General features: G+C 46.3%; 1 protein-coding gene across 1 annotated transcript in view; it reads left to right on the top strand.

The window, feature by feature from the left end:
- The window catches only part of DNAH9 (dynein axonemal heavy chain 9), a gene marked incomplete at its 5' end in the record, with an annotated part of 338,080 nt that overhangs the window by 298,692 nt on the left and 18,131 nt on the right, over positions 1–21,257 (top strand). Inside the window, 5 exons of the mRNA XM_081109536.1 lie at positions 7,611–7,738; positions 10,691–10,918; positions 13,797–13,988; positions 15,562–15,753; positions 18,698–18,868. Coding sequence (XP_080965662.1) covers positions 7,611–7,738; positions 10,691–10,918; positions 13,797–13,988; positions 15,562–15,753; positions 18,698–18,868 — 911 coding nt within the window. The remainder of the gene's footprint in view (positions 1–7,610; positions 7,739–10,690; positions 10,919–13,796; positions 13,989–15,561; positions 15,754–18,697; positions 18,869–21,257) is intronic.

The following is a 21,257-nucleotide window of genomic DNA, read 5'->3' as shown; positions in this document are numbered from 1 at the left end:
AACAACGTCAGAAAAACAACATAAAGACAAAACGGACATCATCCAGAACTACAGGAAAGCTGGCTGAGTGGAAATTCTACAACTAGAAGGAAAGAAAAGCACACTGAGAGCCAGAGGAGCTGCGGAAGTAAACTGCAGAGGTACGGAGGCTCGCGCGCGCAGAAAGGGACTGGCACCTGAGGACGCGGCTGTCTTTTTGAATCGGGAGGGAGTCACAAGCTCCCAACTGCTCTGAACTCCGGTTCCAGGAAGTCTCTGGGGACCCAGGACTCATACGGGGAGAAACTGGACTGCCTGGCAGCAGGCAGAACTCGGAACTTGTGGTCGGCTTTCCCTCAGAGGTGCTTGCAGCAATTACCGGGACACTGAGACGCATGGCCCCTTAGGGCAGGGCTGAGGATCCGCCATAGCTGCTTGCTCTGCCCTTTGATTCCCTGAGACCCCGCCCCACCCAGGCTGCAGCAGAGGCTTTTGCATATGAATGCCCCGGCCCTTTGCAACCTGAAAATTACCTAACTGCAGCTGGGCCAGACAGACCCAGAACTTCCAAGAGAAGGCCCAAGGCCCCACAGCGGCTTGCATTGCTTCATAGCTGGGCCTCATCAGGGTACCTCCAAACTCCAAAAAAGGAAGGGGAATCTGCAGTTCTCTTCATAGCTCCTGCTGTGTAACCTCAGGCAGAGGCTAAATTAGCACCTCCTTAGATCCAAGAGCCAGTGTACCCAGTGGTCTGAGGGGGACCATCCAGATTACAACTCCTCAGATCCATAAGGGACACACTCAGGGTGCAGACTCAGTGAGCACCAAAGCCCCACTGAAGCAAGTCTTGCCCCAGAAGGGTGTCTTCAGCACAGAAGTTCTCCCACTGCAGACACAGCTGATTCTCACTGACAATTGGCCTGGAGGTCAATTCCTCCCAGTGATCCTACAACAATCAAGGCATAACTACAATAAGACTGTGCAAAAAGCCCACAAGGGGGTACACCAAGAGTGTCCACCTCAGGTAACTGGGGAGGCTGAGCCACTGGGCCCTACAGGACACCTAGCACACAAAACCACTCTACCAACACAGGGAAGCATAAAAAATGCAGAGACAAAGAAATAGGTCACAAATGACAGAAATGGAGGAAAGCAAACGACTGGATATAGAGTTCAAGGCCACGTTTATAAGGTTTTTCAAGAATTTTATGGAAACCGCCGATAAATTTAGTGAGACCCTCGATAAATCTAGTGAGACTCTCGAGGATATGAAAAAGGACCAACTAGAAATTAAGCATACACTGACTGAAATAAAGAATAATATACAGAGATCCAACAGCAGACAAGAGGATCCCAAGAATCAAGTCAAAGATTTGAAATACGAAGAAACAAAAAAGACCCAACCGAAAAAGAAAAAAGAAAAAAGATTCCAAAAATATGAAGATAGTGTAAGGAACCTCTGGGACAACTTCAAGCGTACCAACATCAGAATTATAGGAGTACCAGAAGAAGAGAGAGGGCAAGATATTGAAAACCTATTTGAAGAAATAATGACAGAAAACTTCCCCTACCTGGTCAAAGAAATAGACTTACAAGTCCAGGAAGTGCAGAGAACCCCAAACAAAAGGAACCCAAAGAGGACCACACCAAGACACATCATAATTAAAATGCCAAGAGCAAAAGACAAAGGGAGAATCTTAAAAGCAGCAAGAGAAAGACAGTCAGTTACCTACAAGGGCGTACCCATACGACTGTCAGCTGATTTCTCAACAGAAACTTTGCAGGCCAGGAGGGAGTGGCAAGAAATATTCAAAGTGATGAATGCCAAGAACCTACAACCAAGATTACTTTATCCAGCAAAGCTATCATTCAGAATGGAAGGTCAGATAAAGAGCTTCACGGATAAGAAAATGCTAAAGGAGTTCATCACCACCAAACCAGCATTATATGAAATGCTGAAAGGTATTCTTTAAGAAGAGGAAGAAGAAAAAGGAACTCTTACCATTTGTCACAGCATGGATGGAACTGGAGAGCAGATAAATACCACATGATCTCACTCATTTGTGGAATATAATGAACAACATAAACTGATGAACAAGGACTGATCCAGAGACGGAGAGGCATTGATTAGACTGTCGGGCCTTGGAGGGAAGGTAGGGGAGGGTGGGGGTAAGGGGGAAAGATCAACCAAAGGACTTATATGCAAGCATATAGGCTTAACCAATGGACACGGACAACAGGGGGGTGAGGGCATGAGCTGGGGGGTGGGGGCCTAGAGGGTAACGTGGGGATAAGGACACATATGTAATATCTTAATCAATAAAAAATGTATTAAAAAAATGGGAATAGAAGGAACATACCTAACTTATGGTCTTTATTAAAAGACCATATCTGACAAACCCACAGCTAACATCATACTCAATGGGAAAAAATGAAAAGGTTATCCTTAAGACAGGTATGTCCACTTTCACCGTGCTTATTCAACAAAGTACTGCAACACCTCGCCACAGCAATCAGACAAGAAGAAATAAAAGGCCCCCAAATCGGAGGGGAAGAAGTAAAACTCATTATTTGCAGATGACATGATACTGTATATAGAGAACCCTAAAGACTCCACCAAAAAACTACTAGAACTGATAAATGCAGTAAAGTAGTAAGATACAAAATAAATATCCAGAAATTGTTTGCAATTTTATACATCAATAATGAACTATCAGAAAGGGAAACTAAGAAAGCATTCCCCTTCACAATTGCATCAAAAATATAAAATAGCTAGGAATAAATTTAACCAAGGATGTAAAAGACCTGTATACAGAAAATTATAAGACACTGAAGAAAGAAATTGAAGAAGGTATAAATAAATGGAAGCATATACTGTGCTCATGGATAGGAAGAATTAACATTTTTCAAACATCTATACTATCCAAAGCAATCTAGATAGATTCAATGCAATTCCTATTTTTAAAAACAATAATGTATTTCCCAGCACTAACACAAATAATCTAAAAATGTATATTGAATTATAAAAGACCCCAAATAGCTACAGCAATCTTGAGAAAAAAAAAGAAAGTTGGAGGTATCACACTACCAGATGTCAAACTATAGTACAAGGCTAGAGTAATCAAAACAGCATGTCACTAACATAAAAAAAAAACACAGACATATAGATCAATAGAATAGAGAGCCCCAAAATCCACACCTCTATGGTCAATTAATATGTGACAAAGGAGGCAAGAATATACAATGGGATAAAGATAGTCTTTTTAATAAGTGGTGTTGGTAAAATTGGACAGATACATGCAAAAAATTAAAATTAGACCATCTTCTTTAACCATATACAAGAATAAGTTCAAAATGGATTAAAGACTTAAATGTAAGACTTGAAACCATAAAACTCCTAAAAGAAAACATAGACAGTATATCTCTGACTTTCTCTTAATAATATTTTTTATGATATATCTTCTTGGGAAAGGGAAACAAAAGAAAAAATAAACAAATGGGACTACATCAAACTGGCCTTATTTGCACCACAAAGGAAACCATTAACAAAATGAAAAGACAATCCACTGACTGAGAGAACATATTTATTAATGATATATGTGATAAGGGTTTAATATCCAAAATTTATAAAGAACTTATAAAACTTAACACCAAAAAACGATCTAATTTTAAAAATGGGCAAAGAATCTGAATAGATACTTCTCCAAAGAAAACATAGAGATGGTCAATAGACATATAAAAAGATGCTCAATGTCACTAATCATCAGAGAAATGCAAATTAAAACCACAGTGAGATATCACCTCACACTTGTCAGAATGGCTACCATCAATAAATCAACAAACAATAAGTGGTGATGAGAATGTGGAGTAGAGGGAACCCTTGTGCACTGTTGGTGGGAATACAGATTAGTTCAGCCACTATGGAGGGTCCTCAAAAAATTAAAAATGCAACTGTCTTATGACCCAACAATTTCTCTTCTAGGTGTATATCTGAGGAAACCCAAACACTAATTCAAAAGAATATATACACCCCATGTTCATTACGGCATTATTTACAATAGCCAAGACATGGGAGTAACCCAAGTGCCCATCAACAGAGGAGTGGATTAAAAAGCTCTGGTCCCTATAACAATAGAATATTACTCAGTAAAAAAACAAACCAAAAAAAACACAAAAGAAATATTACCATTTGTGACAGCATGGATGGACCTAGAGTGTATTATCCTGAGTGAAATAAGGCAGTCAGAGAAAGACAAATATCATATGTATAGAATCTAAAGAACAAGACTAACAAACAAACGAAACAGAAATAGACTCATTGATACAGACAATAAACTGATGATTTCCCAGAGCGGAAGCAGGTTGGGGGACTGGGTGAAAAGGTAAAGGGATTAAGAAGTATAGATTGATAGTTACCAATAGTCATGGGATGTAAAGTATAGTTTAGGAAATCTATACTAATAAAAACATAATATGGTAATTAGACTGGACGTCTTTCAGACAACCTTCCAGATGTCCTTCCTGACAAAGCCAGGCCTGAGTGAAGCCGCCCATGGTCCCGTGTGTCTGCAGCCGGCCAGAGGAGGGAAGCCTGGGTCCCAGGTATAGGGGCCAAAGCAGAGGTGGTTAGGGGTGATCAGGCCAGCAGGGGAACAGTTAGGGCCGATCAGACAGGCAGGCAGAGGTTGTTAGGGGCAATCAGGCAGGCAGAGGTGGTTAGGGGCGATCAGGAAGGCAGGCAGAGGGGTTAAGGGAGATCAGGCAGGTGGGCAGGCAAGTGGTTAGGAGCCAGCAGTCCAGGATTGTAAGAGGGATGTCCAAGGGGTCCCAGATTGGAGAGACTACAGGCTGGGCTGAGGGACCATTCCCCCCCGCCCCCCCCCCACATGAATTTCATGCACCGGGCCTCTAGTATAGTTAATAATATTGTAATAAATATGTATGGTGCCAGATGGGTACTGGAAATACCAGGGGGAATACCTTTTAAAGCACAGATTGTCTAATAAAACAAATTTAAAGGGATAGAGAAGTTAAAGGCACTGAAGGTCGGGGCATGGAAGCCATAGCATAAAACAATATGAAAGTGAAACCCCAAGAGAACATGAACCCCTAGAGGGGCTTGCTGATGGCCCAGAAAGGTATTTCAAGAGCCTCAAAGTTGCAGATGGAAGGTCTCTGCAAGGTTGCCTTGGCACATCGCGAGGCTTGAGTGTGGTGCAGTCACATTTAGCTGAATGTTCAGGCCAAATCCCTTCAAATTCTCCCCCTCATCATCTCCAAGATCCATTTCTTTCTCCTCAGCCTCGTGTCATGCCTCCAGCTTAGAGTAATGCGAACTGACCCCAGCTGGCCTCGGCAGTGCTGGACTTAGTCGCCAACAGCCCCTCCGGTCTGTACTTTTCAAACTAATCTTTTTTAAGCCCCTCTTTTCCCATATCCTTCCCTTTCTAATAAAGAAAAGAAATAGGCTCTTTTATAAGTGGAAATGTCAGCAAGGCTATCTCGTAATCCAGGCACCTTTCATCCTGGTATTTTCTCTGAACAGGTTGTTTGTATCCCTGGCTCTAAAGCTGACATCAAAGCCATTGCCAGCCAGGACTTACAGCCTAGAAGGGTATTTCCTGGGTTTACCGGAGCTGAATCTGTAACTATTTCTCACCACGAAAAGTCCTCATCCTGCTCTGCCTCATCCAGCCGAAGGAGAGTCTACATATTTTTAGCATATAAAAGAAATGTCCAACATTGACAGTTTTCTTTAAATTTTCCAGCACAAGTATATATTGCATATTCAATTTTCGTTCCTCTCAACCGGTGGTTGGCAAACTCATTAGTCAACAGACCCAAATATCAACAGTACAACGATTGAAATTTCTTTTGAGAGCCAAATTTTTTAAACTTAAACTATATAGGTAGGTACATTGTTATTAAATTAATTAGGGTACTCCTAAGGCTTAGGAAGAGCCACACTCAAGGGGCCAAAGAGCCGCATGTGGCTCGCGAGCCGCAGTTTGCTGACCACGGCTCTAAACCAAAAACAGGTTAAGCGCAGATTTTATTATTTTTCTTTTTAAAAATTTCCTGCCTTTCCTCTTGTGTACTTTACCTTCCTAGAAAAATTGCTTAATGACTTATTCACGGTATTATACATTTTTATGATCTTGTTGCCTAAAATATATTATGTAATTCCTCTAAACTTTATAGTGTCGGGCTAATAACTGATGTCCAAGTGAAACTGGCCCGTCCTGTTACGGCATTTCTTTACGTTGTTTTTCTTGGGCTGGAAAAGCGTGGCCTTGCCTCAGTGACGTGGTTGTGATGTTTGTGTTGATGTGGCTGTTCCCTTATTCCACTCCTAACACCAGCAACATCCAACAGGTACATCCACCACAACATCCACCTGTGCAGCAAAGCCCCTTCATGTCTTACCTCTTTAACTCATGCAAAATGAGGAGATAAAACTTCTATGTGTGGGGATTAGTAGGGAAGGCAGTTACACAGCGGAAAGTATGGTAAGCCAGAACGACCTGAATTCTGCCCCTGCTGGCCACACATCCCAGGAAAACTCCAGGGAAATATATATGCAGAGGACAAAGCAAGTTAGAGCCACCCACATACTTGCTACCCTTTGAGCCTTCTCACATCAGCACTCTCCAGGCCAGTGAGCCAAGGCCACGGCCTTCAAATGGAGGCTGTGCAGAAAAGCACCTGCACTGCCATCCATTCTCGGGGATTCAGTGAGGAGGCGGGTGACGCATTTAGGTGACGTGCTTCCTTCTACCTGGGAACTGAAAGCTGGTAGGCGTAGCCCTGCTGGAAGCTGATTCCAGCAGGGCATAATAAAAGGCAAGAAGTCCTCAAAAGGTTGATGGGCTTCTATATTCAGCTTGAATCATATTATTGCCTGCTGGAATAGCTGAAAGCATTTCCCCAAACCTGAAAATCTACATGTTATTACCTGCTGCTGGCCAAACAGCTGAACAGCTGTAGGCATTTCCTCAAACCTGAAGATACATATGATTGCCTGCTGCCAGACAGCCAAGGGCAGTTCCCTCCGACCTGACAATGCCCAGTGTATACCAAACCTTAACCTTTGATATGTATATCTGCTTTGCTTTAGGGCAATTTGTGTTAATAAAGAGCTAAGGGTCCAGAGATTCAGAGAGAACTTGGTTACTGAAGCTAGGTCTCCTCTGGCTCCCCAAAATGACTTCCACATTTATATTTCATGTCTAGTCTCTTTATTAATTTACTCACAACCCCTTCTCCAGATTCCTGAACCCTTCAGCGGTTCTCAACCTGTGGGTCGCGACCCCTGAAAATACATCCTGCATATCAGATATTTACATTATGATTCATAACAGTAGCAAAATTACAGTTATGAAGTAGCAACGAAAATAATTTTATGGTTGGGGGTCACCACAACATGAGGAGCTGTATTAAAGGGTCGCAGCATTAGGAAGGTTGAGAGCCACTGTATGATGCTGAGAAACACCCCTCCGTGAAGGAAAGGGTCAGCCTATGAGGCTCAGGGTGTGGGGGGAGTGATGTGGAGGTGTGGCTCCCTGCTGAACATGACACAGCACGGATCATCAGACACAGAGACGGTGATGACAACTCCACACTCCTTCCAGGTAAAAAACTCGGATACACCTTCAACAATCGGAACTTTCACAACGTATCTTTGGGGCAAGGACAGGAGGTGGTGGCTGAGGCCGCGCTGGATCTCGCTGCGAAGAAAGGTCACTGGGTCATTTTGCAGGTACGTGCCCCCTGATCGGGCTCCTTCTTGACCCCTACCCGTCTGGACCTCACATCACAGTCTCTGGGCATCTCTCTCCTCTCCTCTCCTCTCACCCGCCTTTCCTTCCACACCCGTGCCCCCTTCACTCACTTCCTAATCGCCTCTCCAGTTCTCTCGAGTGTGTGCTCTTCCTTACCCCCAGGCCCGGTCATTTTTCTCCGACAATTGTTCTCCGTGTTTCCACCTGCTGTCGCCACTGTCTGGTTGCAATTTCTCTGCTCACAAATGGAAGCCGGTCCCCACCTCCGTGCTCGGGGAGTTGGCACTCGGTTGAAGGCCGTGCAGGGATTTTTGTGGCTCCTGATCTCCTCCCGTGCGTTCCATGGAACTTCCTTGATGTCTTTTTCTGTCGTGTTGTGTGTTTTACGTTCTTTGTTACATGAGTGACCAGAACATTACATGTGTAACTAGAACTTAGCCTCCTCGTTGAGAGTTCACTTAAGGTTTGGAAACCTGGGCCCACGACTGGTAATTCCACTAAACGCTGACAAGAAACAAAGGCCGCCCTCTCCTCTCACGGCCTGGCCTCTTATTCCTTTGTTATGCGGCTCCTATGGACGCTGGGGCGGGGGCCACCCCAGGACCTCGCTCCTGTTTTTCTCTGGTAACAACCTACAGCCGCCTCTGTTAGAGGACCCCTGGCTACGTTGCGATGATTCAATGTATGGGTATGTCCTTCCCTACGTTTCTTGAGGGGAAGATGTTTCTTATTTACCTTTTAACCCTCAGCACATTACTGTGAACATAGTAGACGCTCAACAAAAGCACTCAATGAAGAAATCAATGAAAGAAAAAATAAATGAAAAAGCCAGGCACCCTCATCCTGCCCTGGCTTCGCCTGCCAAGTACGTCCCGTCTCCTCGCCATTCACTGCCCTGCATCTTGCTGCTGGGTCTTCACCTTCAAGGATCCTGTTATTGATCCAGAGCCTAGCAACTGAGGGACCAGCCATTCCCCGGCCTCTTTCTCTAGAAACAGTGGGCTTCCCGGGGGAAAGATGCCAGCAGCTGCTCCCTCCCACATGGGCCAGCCTGGTGCCAAAGAGACACCCTTCCGGGCCCTGGTGTCCCGACAACCCAGCCCTCAGCCAACGAACAGGGAGTTTCCTCCCCAGAACCCACCAGTTGCCCAGGCCCCACATCTTGTGCCGATGTGCTTTCCGAGAGATAAGGTTAAACTCCAAAGTCAGAGCTCCTGAAGAAGGAACACTCCCTGGTCGCTGGCTCTTCCTGGCTGACAGAACCCTTGCTCTCTGGGCAGCCGCTAACGTTCCCACTCCAAAAGAGAGATTACAAATGAAATTTTCATTGAACATATTTTCCGGTCACCAGCCTTTCGAATCTATTACCTTTGGTTATTTATAGCAATTCTGTGAAATACATGAAATAAATATTGTGGTTAGTTCATTTTTTTGGAAGAGGCGGCAAGAGACCAGATTGCTGTGGCCCAAGTACTGAGCTCAGTGCCACCCTGTCCACTGCGGCTCTGTGAGCAGGCTCTGAATACCTGGGGAGGAGCTTGGATTAGCCTTCATAGTGAAACCTGCGATGAAGCAAAGTCACTGTTTTTACTACTAAAGTGAAGGGTGCTGCATTCTGCAAGTAGAACTAAGAAATAAATGTAGGTTTAGAGAGAGACAGATAGGAGTCACAATGGGAGGAGGCGAGGCGCACACAGACATGACAGAGGCTGGGAGTAGGGAGCCTCTGTGAGCAGCAGTGACAGGTAGGAAGGTGAGTTTGGCAACAATTAGCAGAGCGGTTTGGTGAGAGGGAGAAGGAGTCAGGAAAGCTAGCTAGGAGGAGTTTAAATCATTGCTTTTCACATTTTATCAGACATGCAAATTGCTGGAGGATCACATTAAAATGTGCTGATGCAGTAAGTCTGGGTGGGGCCTCAGCATCTGCATTTCTAACTAGCCCCTTGGTAATGCCCATGTTGCTGGTCCTCACTTTAGGACAGGAGTGGGGAACCATTTTTCTGCCAAGGGACATTTGGATATTTGTAACATCACTAGAGGCCCAGTGCACGATATTCATGCACTGGGTGGGGAGGTCCCTCAGCCCAGCTTGCGCCCTCTCATAGTCTGGGACCCCTCAAGAGATGTCTGCCAGCCATGAGCCAGGCTTCTGGCTGAGCGAGCAGTACTCCCACTGTGGGAGCACACTGACCATCAGAGGGAAGCTCCCATATTGAGTGTCTGCCCCCTGGTGGTCAGTGCACATCATAGCAACCGGTCGTTCCGTGGTTCAATCAATTTGCATATTAGCCTTTTATTATATAGGATTCTCAGCCATACAAAATTATCAACTTAAAAATTGGCCTGTTATATTTGGTTAAACATTTAATTAACTCCCCACTAAAGCCTTGGCAGGGGCAGACCAAGTGATTTTGTGAGCCTTATACAAAACATGGGCAGACACTTCCCACCCCTGCTTTAGGGCATTAGGAGTTCAGTGATCCAGGAGTCAGATAGCAGGTCTGGACTTGTAACTTAGTCATGTGTTAGACTCTTGAAGGGTGGCCCTGACCAGCAGCAGCAGCATCACCTGGGAACTTATTAGAGATGCAAATCCTTGGGCCCCACACTAGACCTACTGAATCGGAAACTCAGGGGAAAGGGGCAAGCAGGGGGGAGAAGTGTCCAAGAATCTTTGTTTCAACAATCCCTCTAGGGGATTCTGATGCTGAGTCCAGTTGGAGAACACTGTGCTAGAGAGACAGGATAGCAAGGGCAAGGGTTCCACTGCAGGATGCCAGGCGGTCCCCAGAACTGGGAATGCCAAAACTCATACTGCAGGTGATGTATTTGAAACTAAGGTCAGGTCCCCCTCTAGCTGCTTTCCTATGTTTACTGCTAACAGAACTAAGCAAATGCCTATGTTTGGGGGGGTCCATCCTTCCCACCAGAACATCCACCTGGTTGCCAAGTGGCTCAGCACCCTGGAGAAGAAGCTGGAGGAGCTCAGTGCAAGCAGCCACCCGGAGTTCAGGGTCTTCATCAGTGCAGAGCCTGCGCCCTCCCCCGAGGGCCACGTCATCCCCCAGGGCATCCTGGAGAACTCCATCAAAATCACCAACGAGCCTCCCACGGGCATGCATGCCAACCTGCACAAGGCCCTGGACAACTTCACTCAGGTATGGCCCTGGGAGGGAGGGGGGACAAGCACCCACCTCACAAAGAGCCGATTCAACTGGGTGGGAGAAGGGCATGCAGCTGGGGGTGCGGTCGGGGACCGGCTGAGAAGTGAAACTTGTCCAGTCTCCTCCTCTTTCATTCACCTTCTCAGCCCAACTCCGAAACCCACACAAAATTTGGAACAGGAATGGGGGGACGTGACCAGGAGACCAGGACGATTAACTTGCTGTTTTGTTACAAAATGGGTGCCCATTGCAACCCGGGCAGAAACTAGTTTGTTCTCTTGGCAGGGGCATTTTTTCTTTTTCTTATTTTTCCTAAATAGGCCTTGACTAAACTCCTAGATGCTCTGTATCAGAGGTCAAAACTTCTAAATGTTCTAGAGTTATACTCCACATTGGGGACATAAACACCCTTATCTTGGAAATCCACAGCCCTCTGTATAGGCAGCTGCAGCTGCCTCCAGGCAAAGACACCACTGCCCTGAATGGCCCTGGGCTGCACAGCAAGGTGAATACACAAGATGCCACTCAACTGTGTACTTCGAAGTGGTTAGGACAGTAAAGTTTATGGATATTTAATCACAACTTTTAAAATCAGCCCTAGCCGGTTTGGCTCAGTGGATAGAGCATCAGCCGGCAGACTGATGGGTCCCGGGTTTGATTCCAGTTAAGGACTTGTACTTTGGTGGCAGACTCCTCCCCGACCCGGGCCCTGGTCGAGGCATGTGTGGGAGGCAACCAGTTGATGTGTTTCTCTCACATCAATGTTTCTGTTTTTCCCTGTCTCTTCCACTCTCTCTAAAAATCAATGAAAAAATATCCTCGGGTGATATTAACTATTTATAAATAAATAAGTACAGTTATAAGTTAGAAAAAAAATAAAAGGCACAGGATGCAGTCAGCTGGCTGTCGAGGGATACAGGGGCCGACCATTCCCAGTTTCTCTACCTTAAGGGTCTTGGACAGAGCCGGAGGAGGGCAGCAGACGCCTCCCGTGCTGTATCTCCTAATAATTACTGTTAAAATAGTGGGGCTCCTTGGGGGTTTGTCACCTGCAGCCACACCTGTGTTCATCATCTCTGCTCCCGTGGCCCTGTTGTGGGTTGACCTCCCTGCAAGCCCCATGTCAGCTTGGTTATCAGACAACTGGGACATCAACCCTGAGAGATGCTGGCTTTTACTGCTCATTCTGTCCCTGCCCCACTGGTTTTTAGACCATTCATAACTATCTTCATATTAACATATTCTGAGGAAGAGGGATAGGTTTATGGTGATAGTCATTGTTCAAACGAATTTTAATTGTGCCCTTCAGCCCTTCCAGTGCCCTGGGGCAGCGGCCCAGGCAGCCCCACCCCCACCCCCACCCCCACTTTATTCCTGCTTCCCGGGAGCTTGCTGTTTGGGTTGATCATTTTATCCTGACGTTTGAGTGGCCACTGTCAACCAGTTTCAGCTTTTCCTGTGCGGTTTCTTGTCTCTGGGCCTAGAGGCACTTCTCAGCAGGAACGATTGTTTCAAAGGTGCCAGAAGCGCCGCACCCACCGAGAGCAGCCCTGTCTAGAAAGCAGTTAATACAGTTTTGTTTGCAGGAAGCAGTTCCTTTGTCCTCTGAACCACCTCTGACCTTTCACATCTATATCTTCGTGACAAAATCGTTCTCAATCTCAGACCCCCAAAGAGAGTTTTCCATGGAAAACCTGCCAGAAGCTTAGCCTGTCCTGTCTTCTCCGCTCCTCCCATGAGCAAAGTCCTAGGACCAACCCTCAGAAGAAACTGCCAGACTGAACCAGCCCATCTGCCTGAGCATTGGATGTGCCTCTCCTGGGCTCCAACTGCAACTTTTGCTCCTTCCCGACCAGAGAGGGTCTCACTCGGAAGAAAATTTTAATTCCAAAGAATCCAGGGGTTCTCATCCTACCATCCCCTCAAACGCAGGTTCCTCTCCGCACTATTACGCCATCGCCCTTAAAACCCACCAGCACAGTTCTGCTGCCTCCGCCTCTGGACTGTCTCCCGTGTCTCTGTCCTTCGTCTGTCCCTCCCTCCATCCTTTCTTTAGGAGCCGCGCCTTTTCTGCCCACTGTGCGCTCTGCAGCCAGGACCCCTGGCGCTCTTGTTGCTGCAGCCAGTGGCCCATGGGATGGGGGCTGCGATTCCCACCCTCCCTCCATGCAGCAGCTCCCCGGCAGCGAGCCAGGGGTCCCTCAGCCACACAGGCAGCAATCACACCTACAGACCCTCTGTGATGGGCAAGAAAAGCATGGCAGGAAGGGAAGAGATGATGCCATGAGCGCCCCCACCCACACCCCACACCCCAGCACAAAGTGACATGAATAGGACAGACAGGACGCTCCCATGGCCACTACCCTGTTTGCCATGAGCGATGCTTGAGAACTTAATTAGCACAGCCATATGCGCAAACTTGCACCATAACCTGAATGTAAACCTTAACTCAGACTCTAAAGCAGTGGTTCTCAACCTTCCTAATGCCGCGACCCTTTAATACAGTTCCTCATGTTGTGGTGACCCCCAATTTCATTGTTACAAATTGAACATGATGAAAGCATAGTGATTAATCACAAAAACAATATGTAATCATATATGTGTTTTCCGATGGTCTTAGGCGACCCCTGTGAAAGGGTCGTTCGACCCCCAAAGGGGTCGCGACCCACAGGTTGAGAACCGCTGCCTAGAGGAAAGCACAGTCCTCAGCAGGGTCCGCTCCAACCCTGAGCCCAGGCCTAGCCACAGCGCAATCTGTAGTCAGACCCTAACCGGGACATGTGGGAGCTTTATCCAGAGCAAGGCCGGCACGAGGGCCCACACCCCGCCCTGCAGAGCAGGAGCTGACAGGGAAGCGACCCTTTTCTTTCAGGACACCCTGGAGGCGTGCTCCCGGGAGGCGGAGTTCAAGAGCATCCTCTTTGCTCTCTGTTACTTCCACGCGGTGGTGGCGGAGAGGCGAAAGTTCGGGCCGCAGGGATGGAATCGCTCCTACCCCTTCAACACTGGGGACCTCACCATCTCTGTGCACGTGCTCTACAACTTCCTGGAGGCCAACGCAAAGGTACAGGTTCCGGCCAGCTGCGGGGAGGGAGTGCGAGCTTAACCCTGGGCCACCCCCAGGACCAGCGCCAGGCTGAGAAACCAAACCTGGGCTCATGCCTGGTGCGTGTCAGTCCCCGGAGTGTCTGTTCCAGGGCCTGGACCACCTGTGTGCGCACAGCTTTGCAGGGAACTGTAGATTAGCAAGAAGAGGCCCCACACTCACCTGATACAAATTCCCAGAGACGCAGAATTCTCCGTCTCACCGAAGCTGAAGAAGAAGCCAAATTCTTGTTACACCTGTCTCCTCCATTCTCTGTCTGACATTCCTACTTCAAAGAAAACGTACACCAGCAATCCACACTCTTCCGTTTAAGGGAATGTTCACACCAGCGAGGCTCTTCTGGTTCAGAGACCAAATCCAGCATCAACAAGGCCTCCTCCTTCCTGGTGGGAAGGAACCAGGCCCAGATGCCCTGAGCCATCCCTCTGCCTTCAGCGCCGGAACCCGGGAGGCCCACCCCCCACAACTCCGTCTGCTGGGGTCCAACCCCAGCAGGTCCAGGGGTTCCCAAAGGCGTAGACGGAGTCGGCGAAGAATGAAGGACACGGAGACAGTGTTCAGTTGATCAGCAGCCTAGCCAGGATCTCCAGCCAAGTTCTGGTCTGGATCTCCAGAGAGGTTCTGCCGTTTATTGTTTTGTTACATCCGTATTTATCCCAGTTGATTTTAATCCTGTCAATTTCTATTACAAAGGTTAGGGCGTTTCTTATCTCCATTCCAGAGAGTAACGATTATGTAGCTTAAGCATGATTGTTTGTAGTGATTAACTACCCGCCTGGCACTTAGTTAAGGAGTTTCATCCCCTCCCTGACTTCAGGGAAAAATTCCTACCTGGGGAAACAACCTTTCTAGGAGAGGCATCCCCTCCCTGACTTCAGGGAAAAATTCCTACCTGGGGAAACAACCTTTCTCGGAGAGGTGACCTTGGTTAAAACACACAGTGCTAAGGGGAGCAAACATATTAAGAACAGTATGCTATATACGCCAGGTCCCTTGAAACATATGCTGTGCAGATGTTTCTTTCCTGCAGCGACTGTGTCAAGCAGCAAGGATGGACCGGCTTCCGGCATCCGTCTTCAGTTGTTGAACTTGGACAAGGCTTTTCCTGGGAAGGGGTGGGGACAGGCTTCTTCCTTAACTTCAACAGCAGTGAACTTGCCTGCTATAGTTCATTCACTTTGGCCTTTCAGAGGAGACAGTTAATTAATATGCTAATTAATGGCAGGAAATTAGAAATGTATCCTGGTCCTTATTTTCTTCCATTTGACACTGCCTATTAAATGACTGTGAAAGAGAGAAGGTATATATGTGAAGGGGTTGGCACCTTACCTCTGCTCACTCGTCGGTGTAATATTTCAAGCATTTAATGAGCTGCCACACGTACCTGACTCTGCTGGGCACCGGGGTACACAGGTGAATAAAACACTGCTCCTAATCTCAAGGCGCATCCTGACTTGTGGCTCCTGCTCTGCCCACCCCAGACTGGCCCCATGCTGTGCAAAGACCGTTCTCTCTTCCCCTTGTCTCTCAGGTCCCCTATGATGACTTGCGTTACCTCTTCGGAGAGATCATGTATGGAGGCCATATCACCGATGACTGGGACAGGAGACTCTGCAGGACGTATCTGGAGGAATTCATTAAACCGGAAATGCTTGAAGGAGAGCTGACTCTGGCCCCAGGGTTCCCACTGCCAGGCAACATGGACTACAATGGTTACCATGAGGTGAGGCTGGCTCTCTCCCCACGACACCGTAACGTCACCCACACGGCGGGACCTGGGTCCTTCCTTCAGTGCTGCCCTGCGTGGCTGAGGGATGCTCACAGCGCCAGGGAAGAATGGCTTCAAGAGCCCAGCTTTTACCGAGTGTGGTGGTCAGCCCCACGCTGGCCCTGTTCAAGTTGACAGCTGTAAGATTTCTAGCCTCAAATTCATGATCCAGTTGAGCCCTTGGAGATCTTCCTATTCTTGATATTTGGTTCAATGATTCTATTTGTTGCTCTTTTCTACAAATAACATCTGGGGCATTCATTTGATTGTTTTCATTCAGGATATTGGCAAAGCCATTAGGAGCAAAATTTCAGGTAAGAACTAGGCTAACTTTTGCTAAGGTTTATAGTAGTGATTCAAATCTCTTCAAAGGGATCTTGGAGGAGATCACTCATCCCTCCTACTCTTTGTTGGTTGCTAGGAACACAGGTCCACATGCCTATATATATATATATACATATATATATGAATACATACATATATATATATATGTATGTATATATATACCAGGAAAAACATTCAAATGAAGCTTTATTATACTGTTAGTTTGGTTTTTTTGTTTTACTTTTACCACAGCTATTTTTTTTAATATACTGTTTTGTTTTGTTTTGTTTTTATTTTTTATTTTTTTAAAATATATTTTATTGATTTTTACAGAGAGGAAGGGAGAGGGATAGAGAGTTAGAAACATCGATGAGAGAGAAACATCAATCAGCTGCCTCCTGCACATGTCCCACTGGGGATGTGCCCGCAACCAAGGTACATGCCCTGGACCGGAATCAAACCTGGGACCTTTCAGTCCACAGGCTGACGCTCTATCCACTGAGCCAAACCAGTGCTGGCTTATTTTGTTTTTAATATTTTATTGATTTTTTTACAGAGAGGAAGGGAGAGGGACAGAGAGCCAGAAACATCGATGAGAGAGAAACATCAATCAGCTGCCTCCTGCACACCCCTCCACGGGGGATGTGCCCGCAACTAAGGTACATGCCCTTGACTGGAATGGAACCTGGGACTCTTCAGTTCGCAGGCTGACGCTCTATCCACTGAACCAAACTGGCCAGGGCACTACAGCTATTTTTAAGGTGCTCATCTTTGCCTCTATTTAGCCTGCCATGGAAAATATACGGAAAGATCATATTTTTAAAAAATTATTTTTATTGCTTGACTATTGAAGGTGCTTAAAAAAAACTTTGAATACCAAACTTAAGGGGAATACTGGTCATAAAAACATTAACAGCATGCTTTTATTTTTTTTTAATTCATAAAATTTAAGAAGGTAAGTCATAAAAGTCATTTGATCCAGGGGAAAAAAATGGACCTCTGAGAAGAAATTAAAAACAATAAGATTCTAAAAATAAGAGGATTTTAACTCTTGATCTTCAAGGCTTTAGCCAAGAAAATTGTGCAAGAGCGTCCCCTAGTGTCTATGGAACAATTTGACAAGAGGCTGAAGTAGGTGATGGGCAGCAGTAACATGGTTTGCACACCTCCTCCAATAAATGAGGCAGATTTTCCTTTTCTTCTTCCCTCCCTGTAACCTGCCAGTTAATAGATGGTTATAGAGAACCTACCAAGAACTCCAGGCATGTGCTGGCTGCTGGAAGAAATATAAAAATAAGTACATACATTTGCCTTTAAGGAATATTTTACTTAGACTAGACCTTACTAACACCAAGAAATCATTAAAGTCAAATTAGGAGCTAAACTTGAGAGGTAGTTTCTCACTGTAATAGGAAGAATTGTACTCAGAGAATATTCGGAGAACTTGAGCCTTAAAAACTGGGGGAGCTGGCCAGTGTGGCTCAGTGGTTAAGCATTGACCTGTGAATCAGGAGGTCATGGTTCAATTCCCAGTCAGGGCACATGCCCAGGTTGTGGGCTCGATCCCCAGTAGGGGGTGTGCAGGAGGTAGCCGATCAGTGATTCTCTTTCATCACTGATGTTTCTATCTCTCTCTCCTTCTCCCTTCTTCTCTGGAATCAATAAAAATATTTTGGAGGGGAAAAAAGCTGAGGGAGATTTTTTAGGGATGGCAGACTGGCCACCTTAACTGACCATAACCCACCCTACCTGAGCACTGAGATGTGCTATTTGGGTGTCACACTTTTAAATTTTTAAATGCAAATACTTTCCTTTTTTAAATATATTTTTATTGATTTCAGAGAGGAAGGGAGAGGGATAGAGAGATTAGAAACATCAATGATGAGAGAAAAAAATCATTGATCAGCTGCCTCCTGCATGCCTCACACTGGGGATCGAGCCTTCAACCCGGGCATGTGCCCTGACCAGGAATCGAACCATGACCTCCTGGCTCATAGGTCGATGCTCAACCACTGAGCCACACTGGCTGGGCTAAATTCTAATACTTTTCGCCAGAGGCAGGAACTCTCAAGTTCGCAGCAAAGCTCACCTAGTCGTGCATCCAAACCCACACAGGGATTTTGCCTGTGTTGTGTGTAGGTTTGTCGTCTCCGATTTAGCTAAACAGGGGGGAGGGAAAAAGTAATTCAAGGGCAAGAGGTCTGAGGTCCTAGAAGAGCTTGAGAAAAATACCAGGTAGGTTTACTATTTCTACATGACTCTGAGGAGCCCTCCCTGTGTGTGGAAGGACAGGCGTGTCAGGGAGCAGTGGGAGGGGGTGAGATTAGAGCTGGATAAAACCCTCTAAACTTCTCAAACAAGAGAATGACCTCGTGGATGGGGAGGCCTGAAAACTGGCCCAGCATGGTGGTGTGGGGGGAGGCAGGCCAGCCCTGGGGGGCAGCTGACAGCCAGTGTGGTGAGCAGTGTCGCCTGCAGGGCCGAAGGGACCACTGACTGCGCCTTGGAGCCTGGAGCCAGAGTGGGGATGGGGGATGTCTTGGTTGTTTGTGAGCGACCTGCCCTTGCCTTGCAGTACATTGATGCCGAGCTGCCCCCCGAGTCACCCTATCTCTACGGCCTCCACCCCAATGCGGAGATCGGCTTCCTGACCCAGACCTCGGAGAAGCTCTTCCGCACGGTGCTGGAGCTGCAGCCGCGGGACAGCCACGTCGGGGACGGAGAGGCGGCCACGAGGGAAGAGAAGGTATGTGGAGCGGGTGCCGAGGTCACTCTGGGAGCTGAGGACTGCACACGGGGACTGGCCAGTTGGCCGTGCACAGCACAGACCCCACTGAGCACACCGTCCCCACAGCCCGTCCCGCCCTGACATGCCTGCCCTTCAGTCCAAGAGCTGGGCCCGGCCACCATCCTGGCCATTGGTTGCGTCCTAGGAAGTCACTGCCATTGGATTTAGCAGTTGCTTTGCTAGTCCGCCCAAAGTCCATTTTAATTTAGTTTGTCTGCCAAAGTGAAGGAAGGGAACAGTGGTGGTTTGGGAAGCTTAAAACTGACTTCGTGATTCCTTGGCAAACTAAGCACTGACGGGGGTAGCTGTCCCTAAAAACCGCCATCCTCATTCCACCAACAAGGTGCTCACTGGGACTCACGCCTCCTCTTCAAGACAATAGTGCCTTCTCGGTGTGTGAATGACATTTCATCAGAGAGTCTCCTAACACACAGTTAAGAGCTACTAAGCACAGGACTTCCTGAAATTTCCAGAGAGTAGAGGGGAATTAGGGGGTAGAAAGGCAGACTGGGGTGAGGTATGGGTTTGGGGACCACAGGAGGCTATGTGAGGGCAGGAAGGAATGGGGCACTGAAATGTAATTTCTTATGAAGATTTCCCACACAAGCAAACTCATCCTGAGAGGTGTACCCCCTTCACCCCCACCCCCACTCACAACACTCAGGTTCCTTTCATTAGAGATTCCATTGCTTTATGAGAAAACATACTGGGAAGATGAAGGATTAAGAAAGCTGGGAGTTGGGAGTGGCTGGGGAGAGGTCAATGAGGGGAAAGGGAGACATATGTAATACATGTGTAAGTTTAAATAATAAAAAATTTTTAAAAAAAAAAGAAGAAACCTGGGCGTCATCAAACTTTTAGGCCCAGGGATTTGCACCCTGGCAACTTGATGCAGGTGAGCAGACTTGCAGGCAGCTGCCCTAAATCAATCCACCGTTTGATGGTACAATATAATTGGAGGGCCCCCTAGGACAACAGGCACTCTTGTTTCTGCTGGTGGAGGTTTAAATTATAGAACAATCTGACCATAGCTACTAAAACTTAAAAAGAAATTGGAAGAGACGAGATTTACATTACCCAGAATCTAAACCAGGGGTCCTCAAACTTTTTAAACAGGTGGCCAGTTCACTGTCCCTCAGACTGTTGGAGGGCTGGACAGTTTTAAAAAAAACTATGAACAAATTCCTATGCACACTGCACATATCTTATTTTGAAGTAAAAAAACAAAACGGGAACAAATACAATATTTGTATTTGCATGTGGCCCGCGGGCCGTAGTTTGAGGACCCCTGATCTAAACCATGTAGAATGGAAAACATTCCCAGCTCTAAAAATGAAAAAGGCTGGGACGATATAGGTAATAGGATATTCTCCAAGTAACATTCAAAGAAGCTTCCAGTTCTTATAATTTCCTTATCCCCTTCTTCCAACTAATTCAAGGAAGTGTGTGTGTGTGCATGTGTGCGTGTGTGTGTATCTGTGTGTGTGTGTGTGTGTGTGTGTGTGTGTGTGTGTCTTTCAGAAATGGATGAACTATGATCACTTGCCAAACTAGGAAAACCTATTAGCACCACAGATACCAGGAAGTGGGCAACTTTTGCTATTATACAGAGTTCTTACATATGGGAAAAGAAGGAAAGAGAAGAGAGGAGGGGGAAGGAGGACACAAAATAAATTCATAATCATTGGCCATAATAATACAAGTGGCCAATAAAAATATTCTCAATGTCACTATAACTAAATGAACTTAAGTGAAATATCATTTTTCACCTAATGGCAAAAAAATTTTAATGTGATACTATGCAGTGAGGAGGGCCCCCTAGGACAACAGGCACTCTTGTTTCTGCTGGTGGAGGTTTAAATTATAGAACAATCTGACCATAGCTACTAAAATTTAAAATCTTCATATTTTTACTCGTAATTCTATGTGTAGGAATTCAACCATCAGTGGGAACACTCAAAAGTGCACAGATTTTATGATACATTTCTATTTATTTATTACTTATTTATTGCTTATAGTAGTAGAAATAATAAACAGACCAAACATGCAATAGGGACTAACATAATAAACTATGGTCTGCCGCACCAGTGAAATAAGCTATACTGTTTTTTTTAAAAAAAAAAAACACAAGGCAAATCCATATGTACTAACAAGGGAACATGTCCAAGATTTAGTACAAGGTGGGAAAAGCTGTGTATAGTGTGATTCCATTGGTGAGAAAGAAAGAAAGAAAGAGAGAGAGAGAGAGAGAGAGAGAGAGAGAGAGAGAGAGAGAGAGAGAAGGAAGGAAGGAAGGAAGGAAGGAAGGAAGGAAGGAAGGAAGGAAGGAAGGAAAGAGGGAGGGGAA

This window comes from Myotis nattereri (genome assembly GCF_964212035.1).
Source record: "Myotis nattereri genome assembly, chromosome: 16".
NCBI lineage: Eukaryota > Metazoa > Chordata > Mammalia > Chiroptera > Vespertilionidae > Myotis > Myotis nattereri.
Note: the sequence above shows the minus strand (reverse complement) of the source record. Positions and strands in the feature narration are given on the sequence as shown.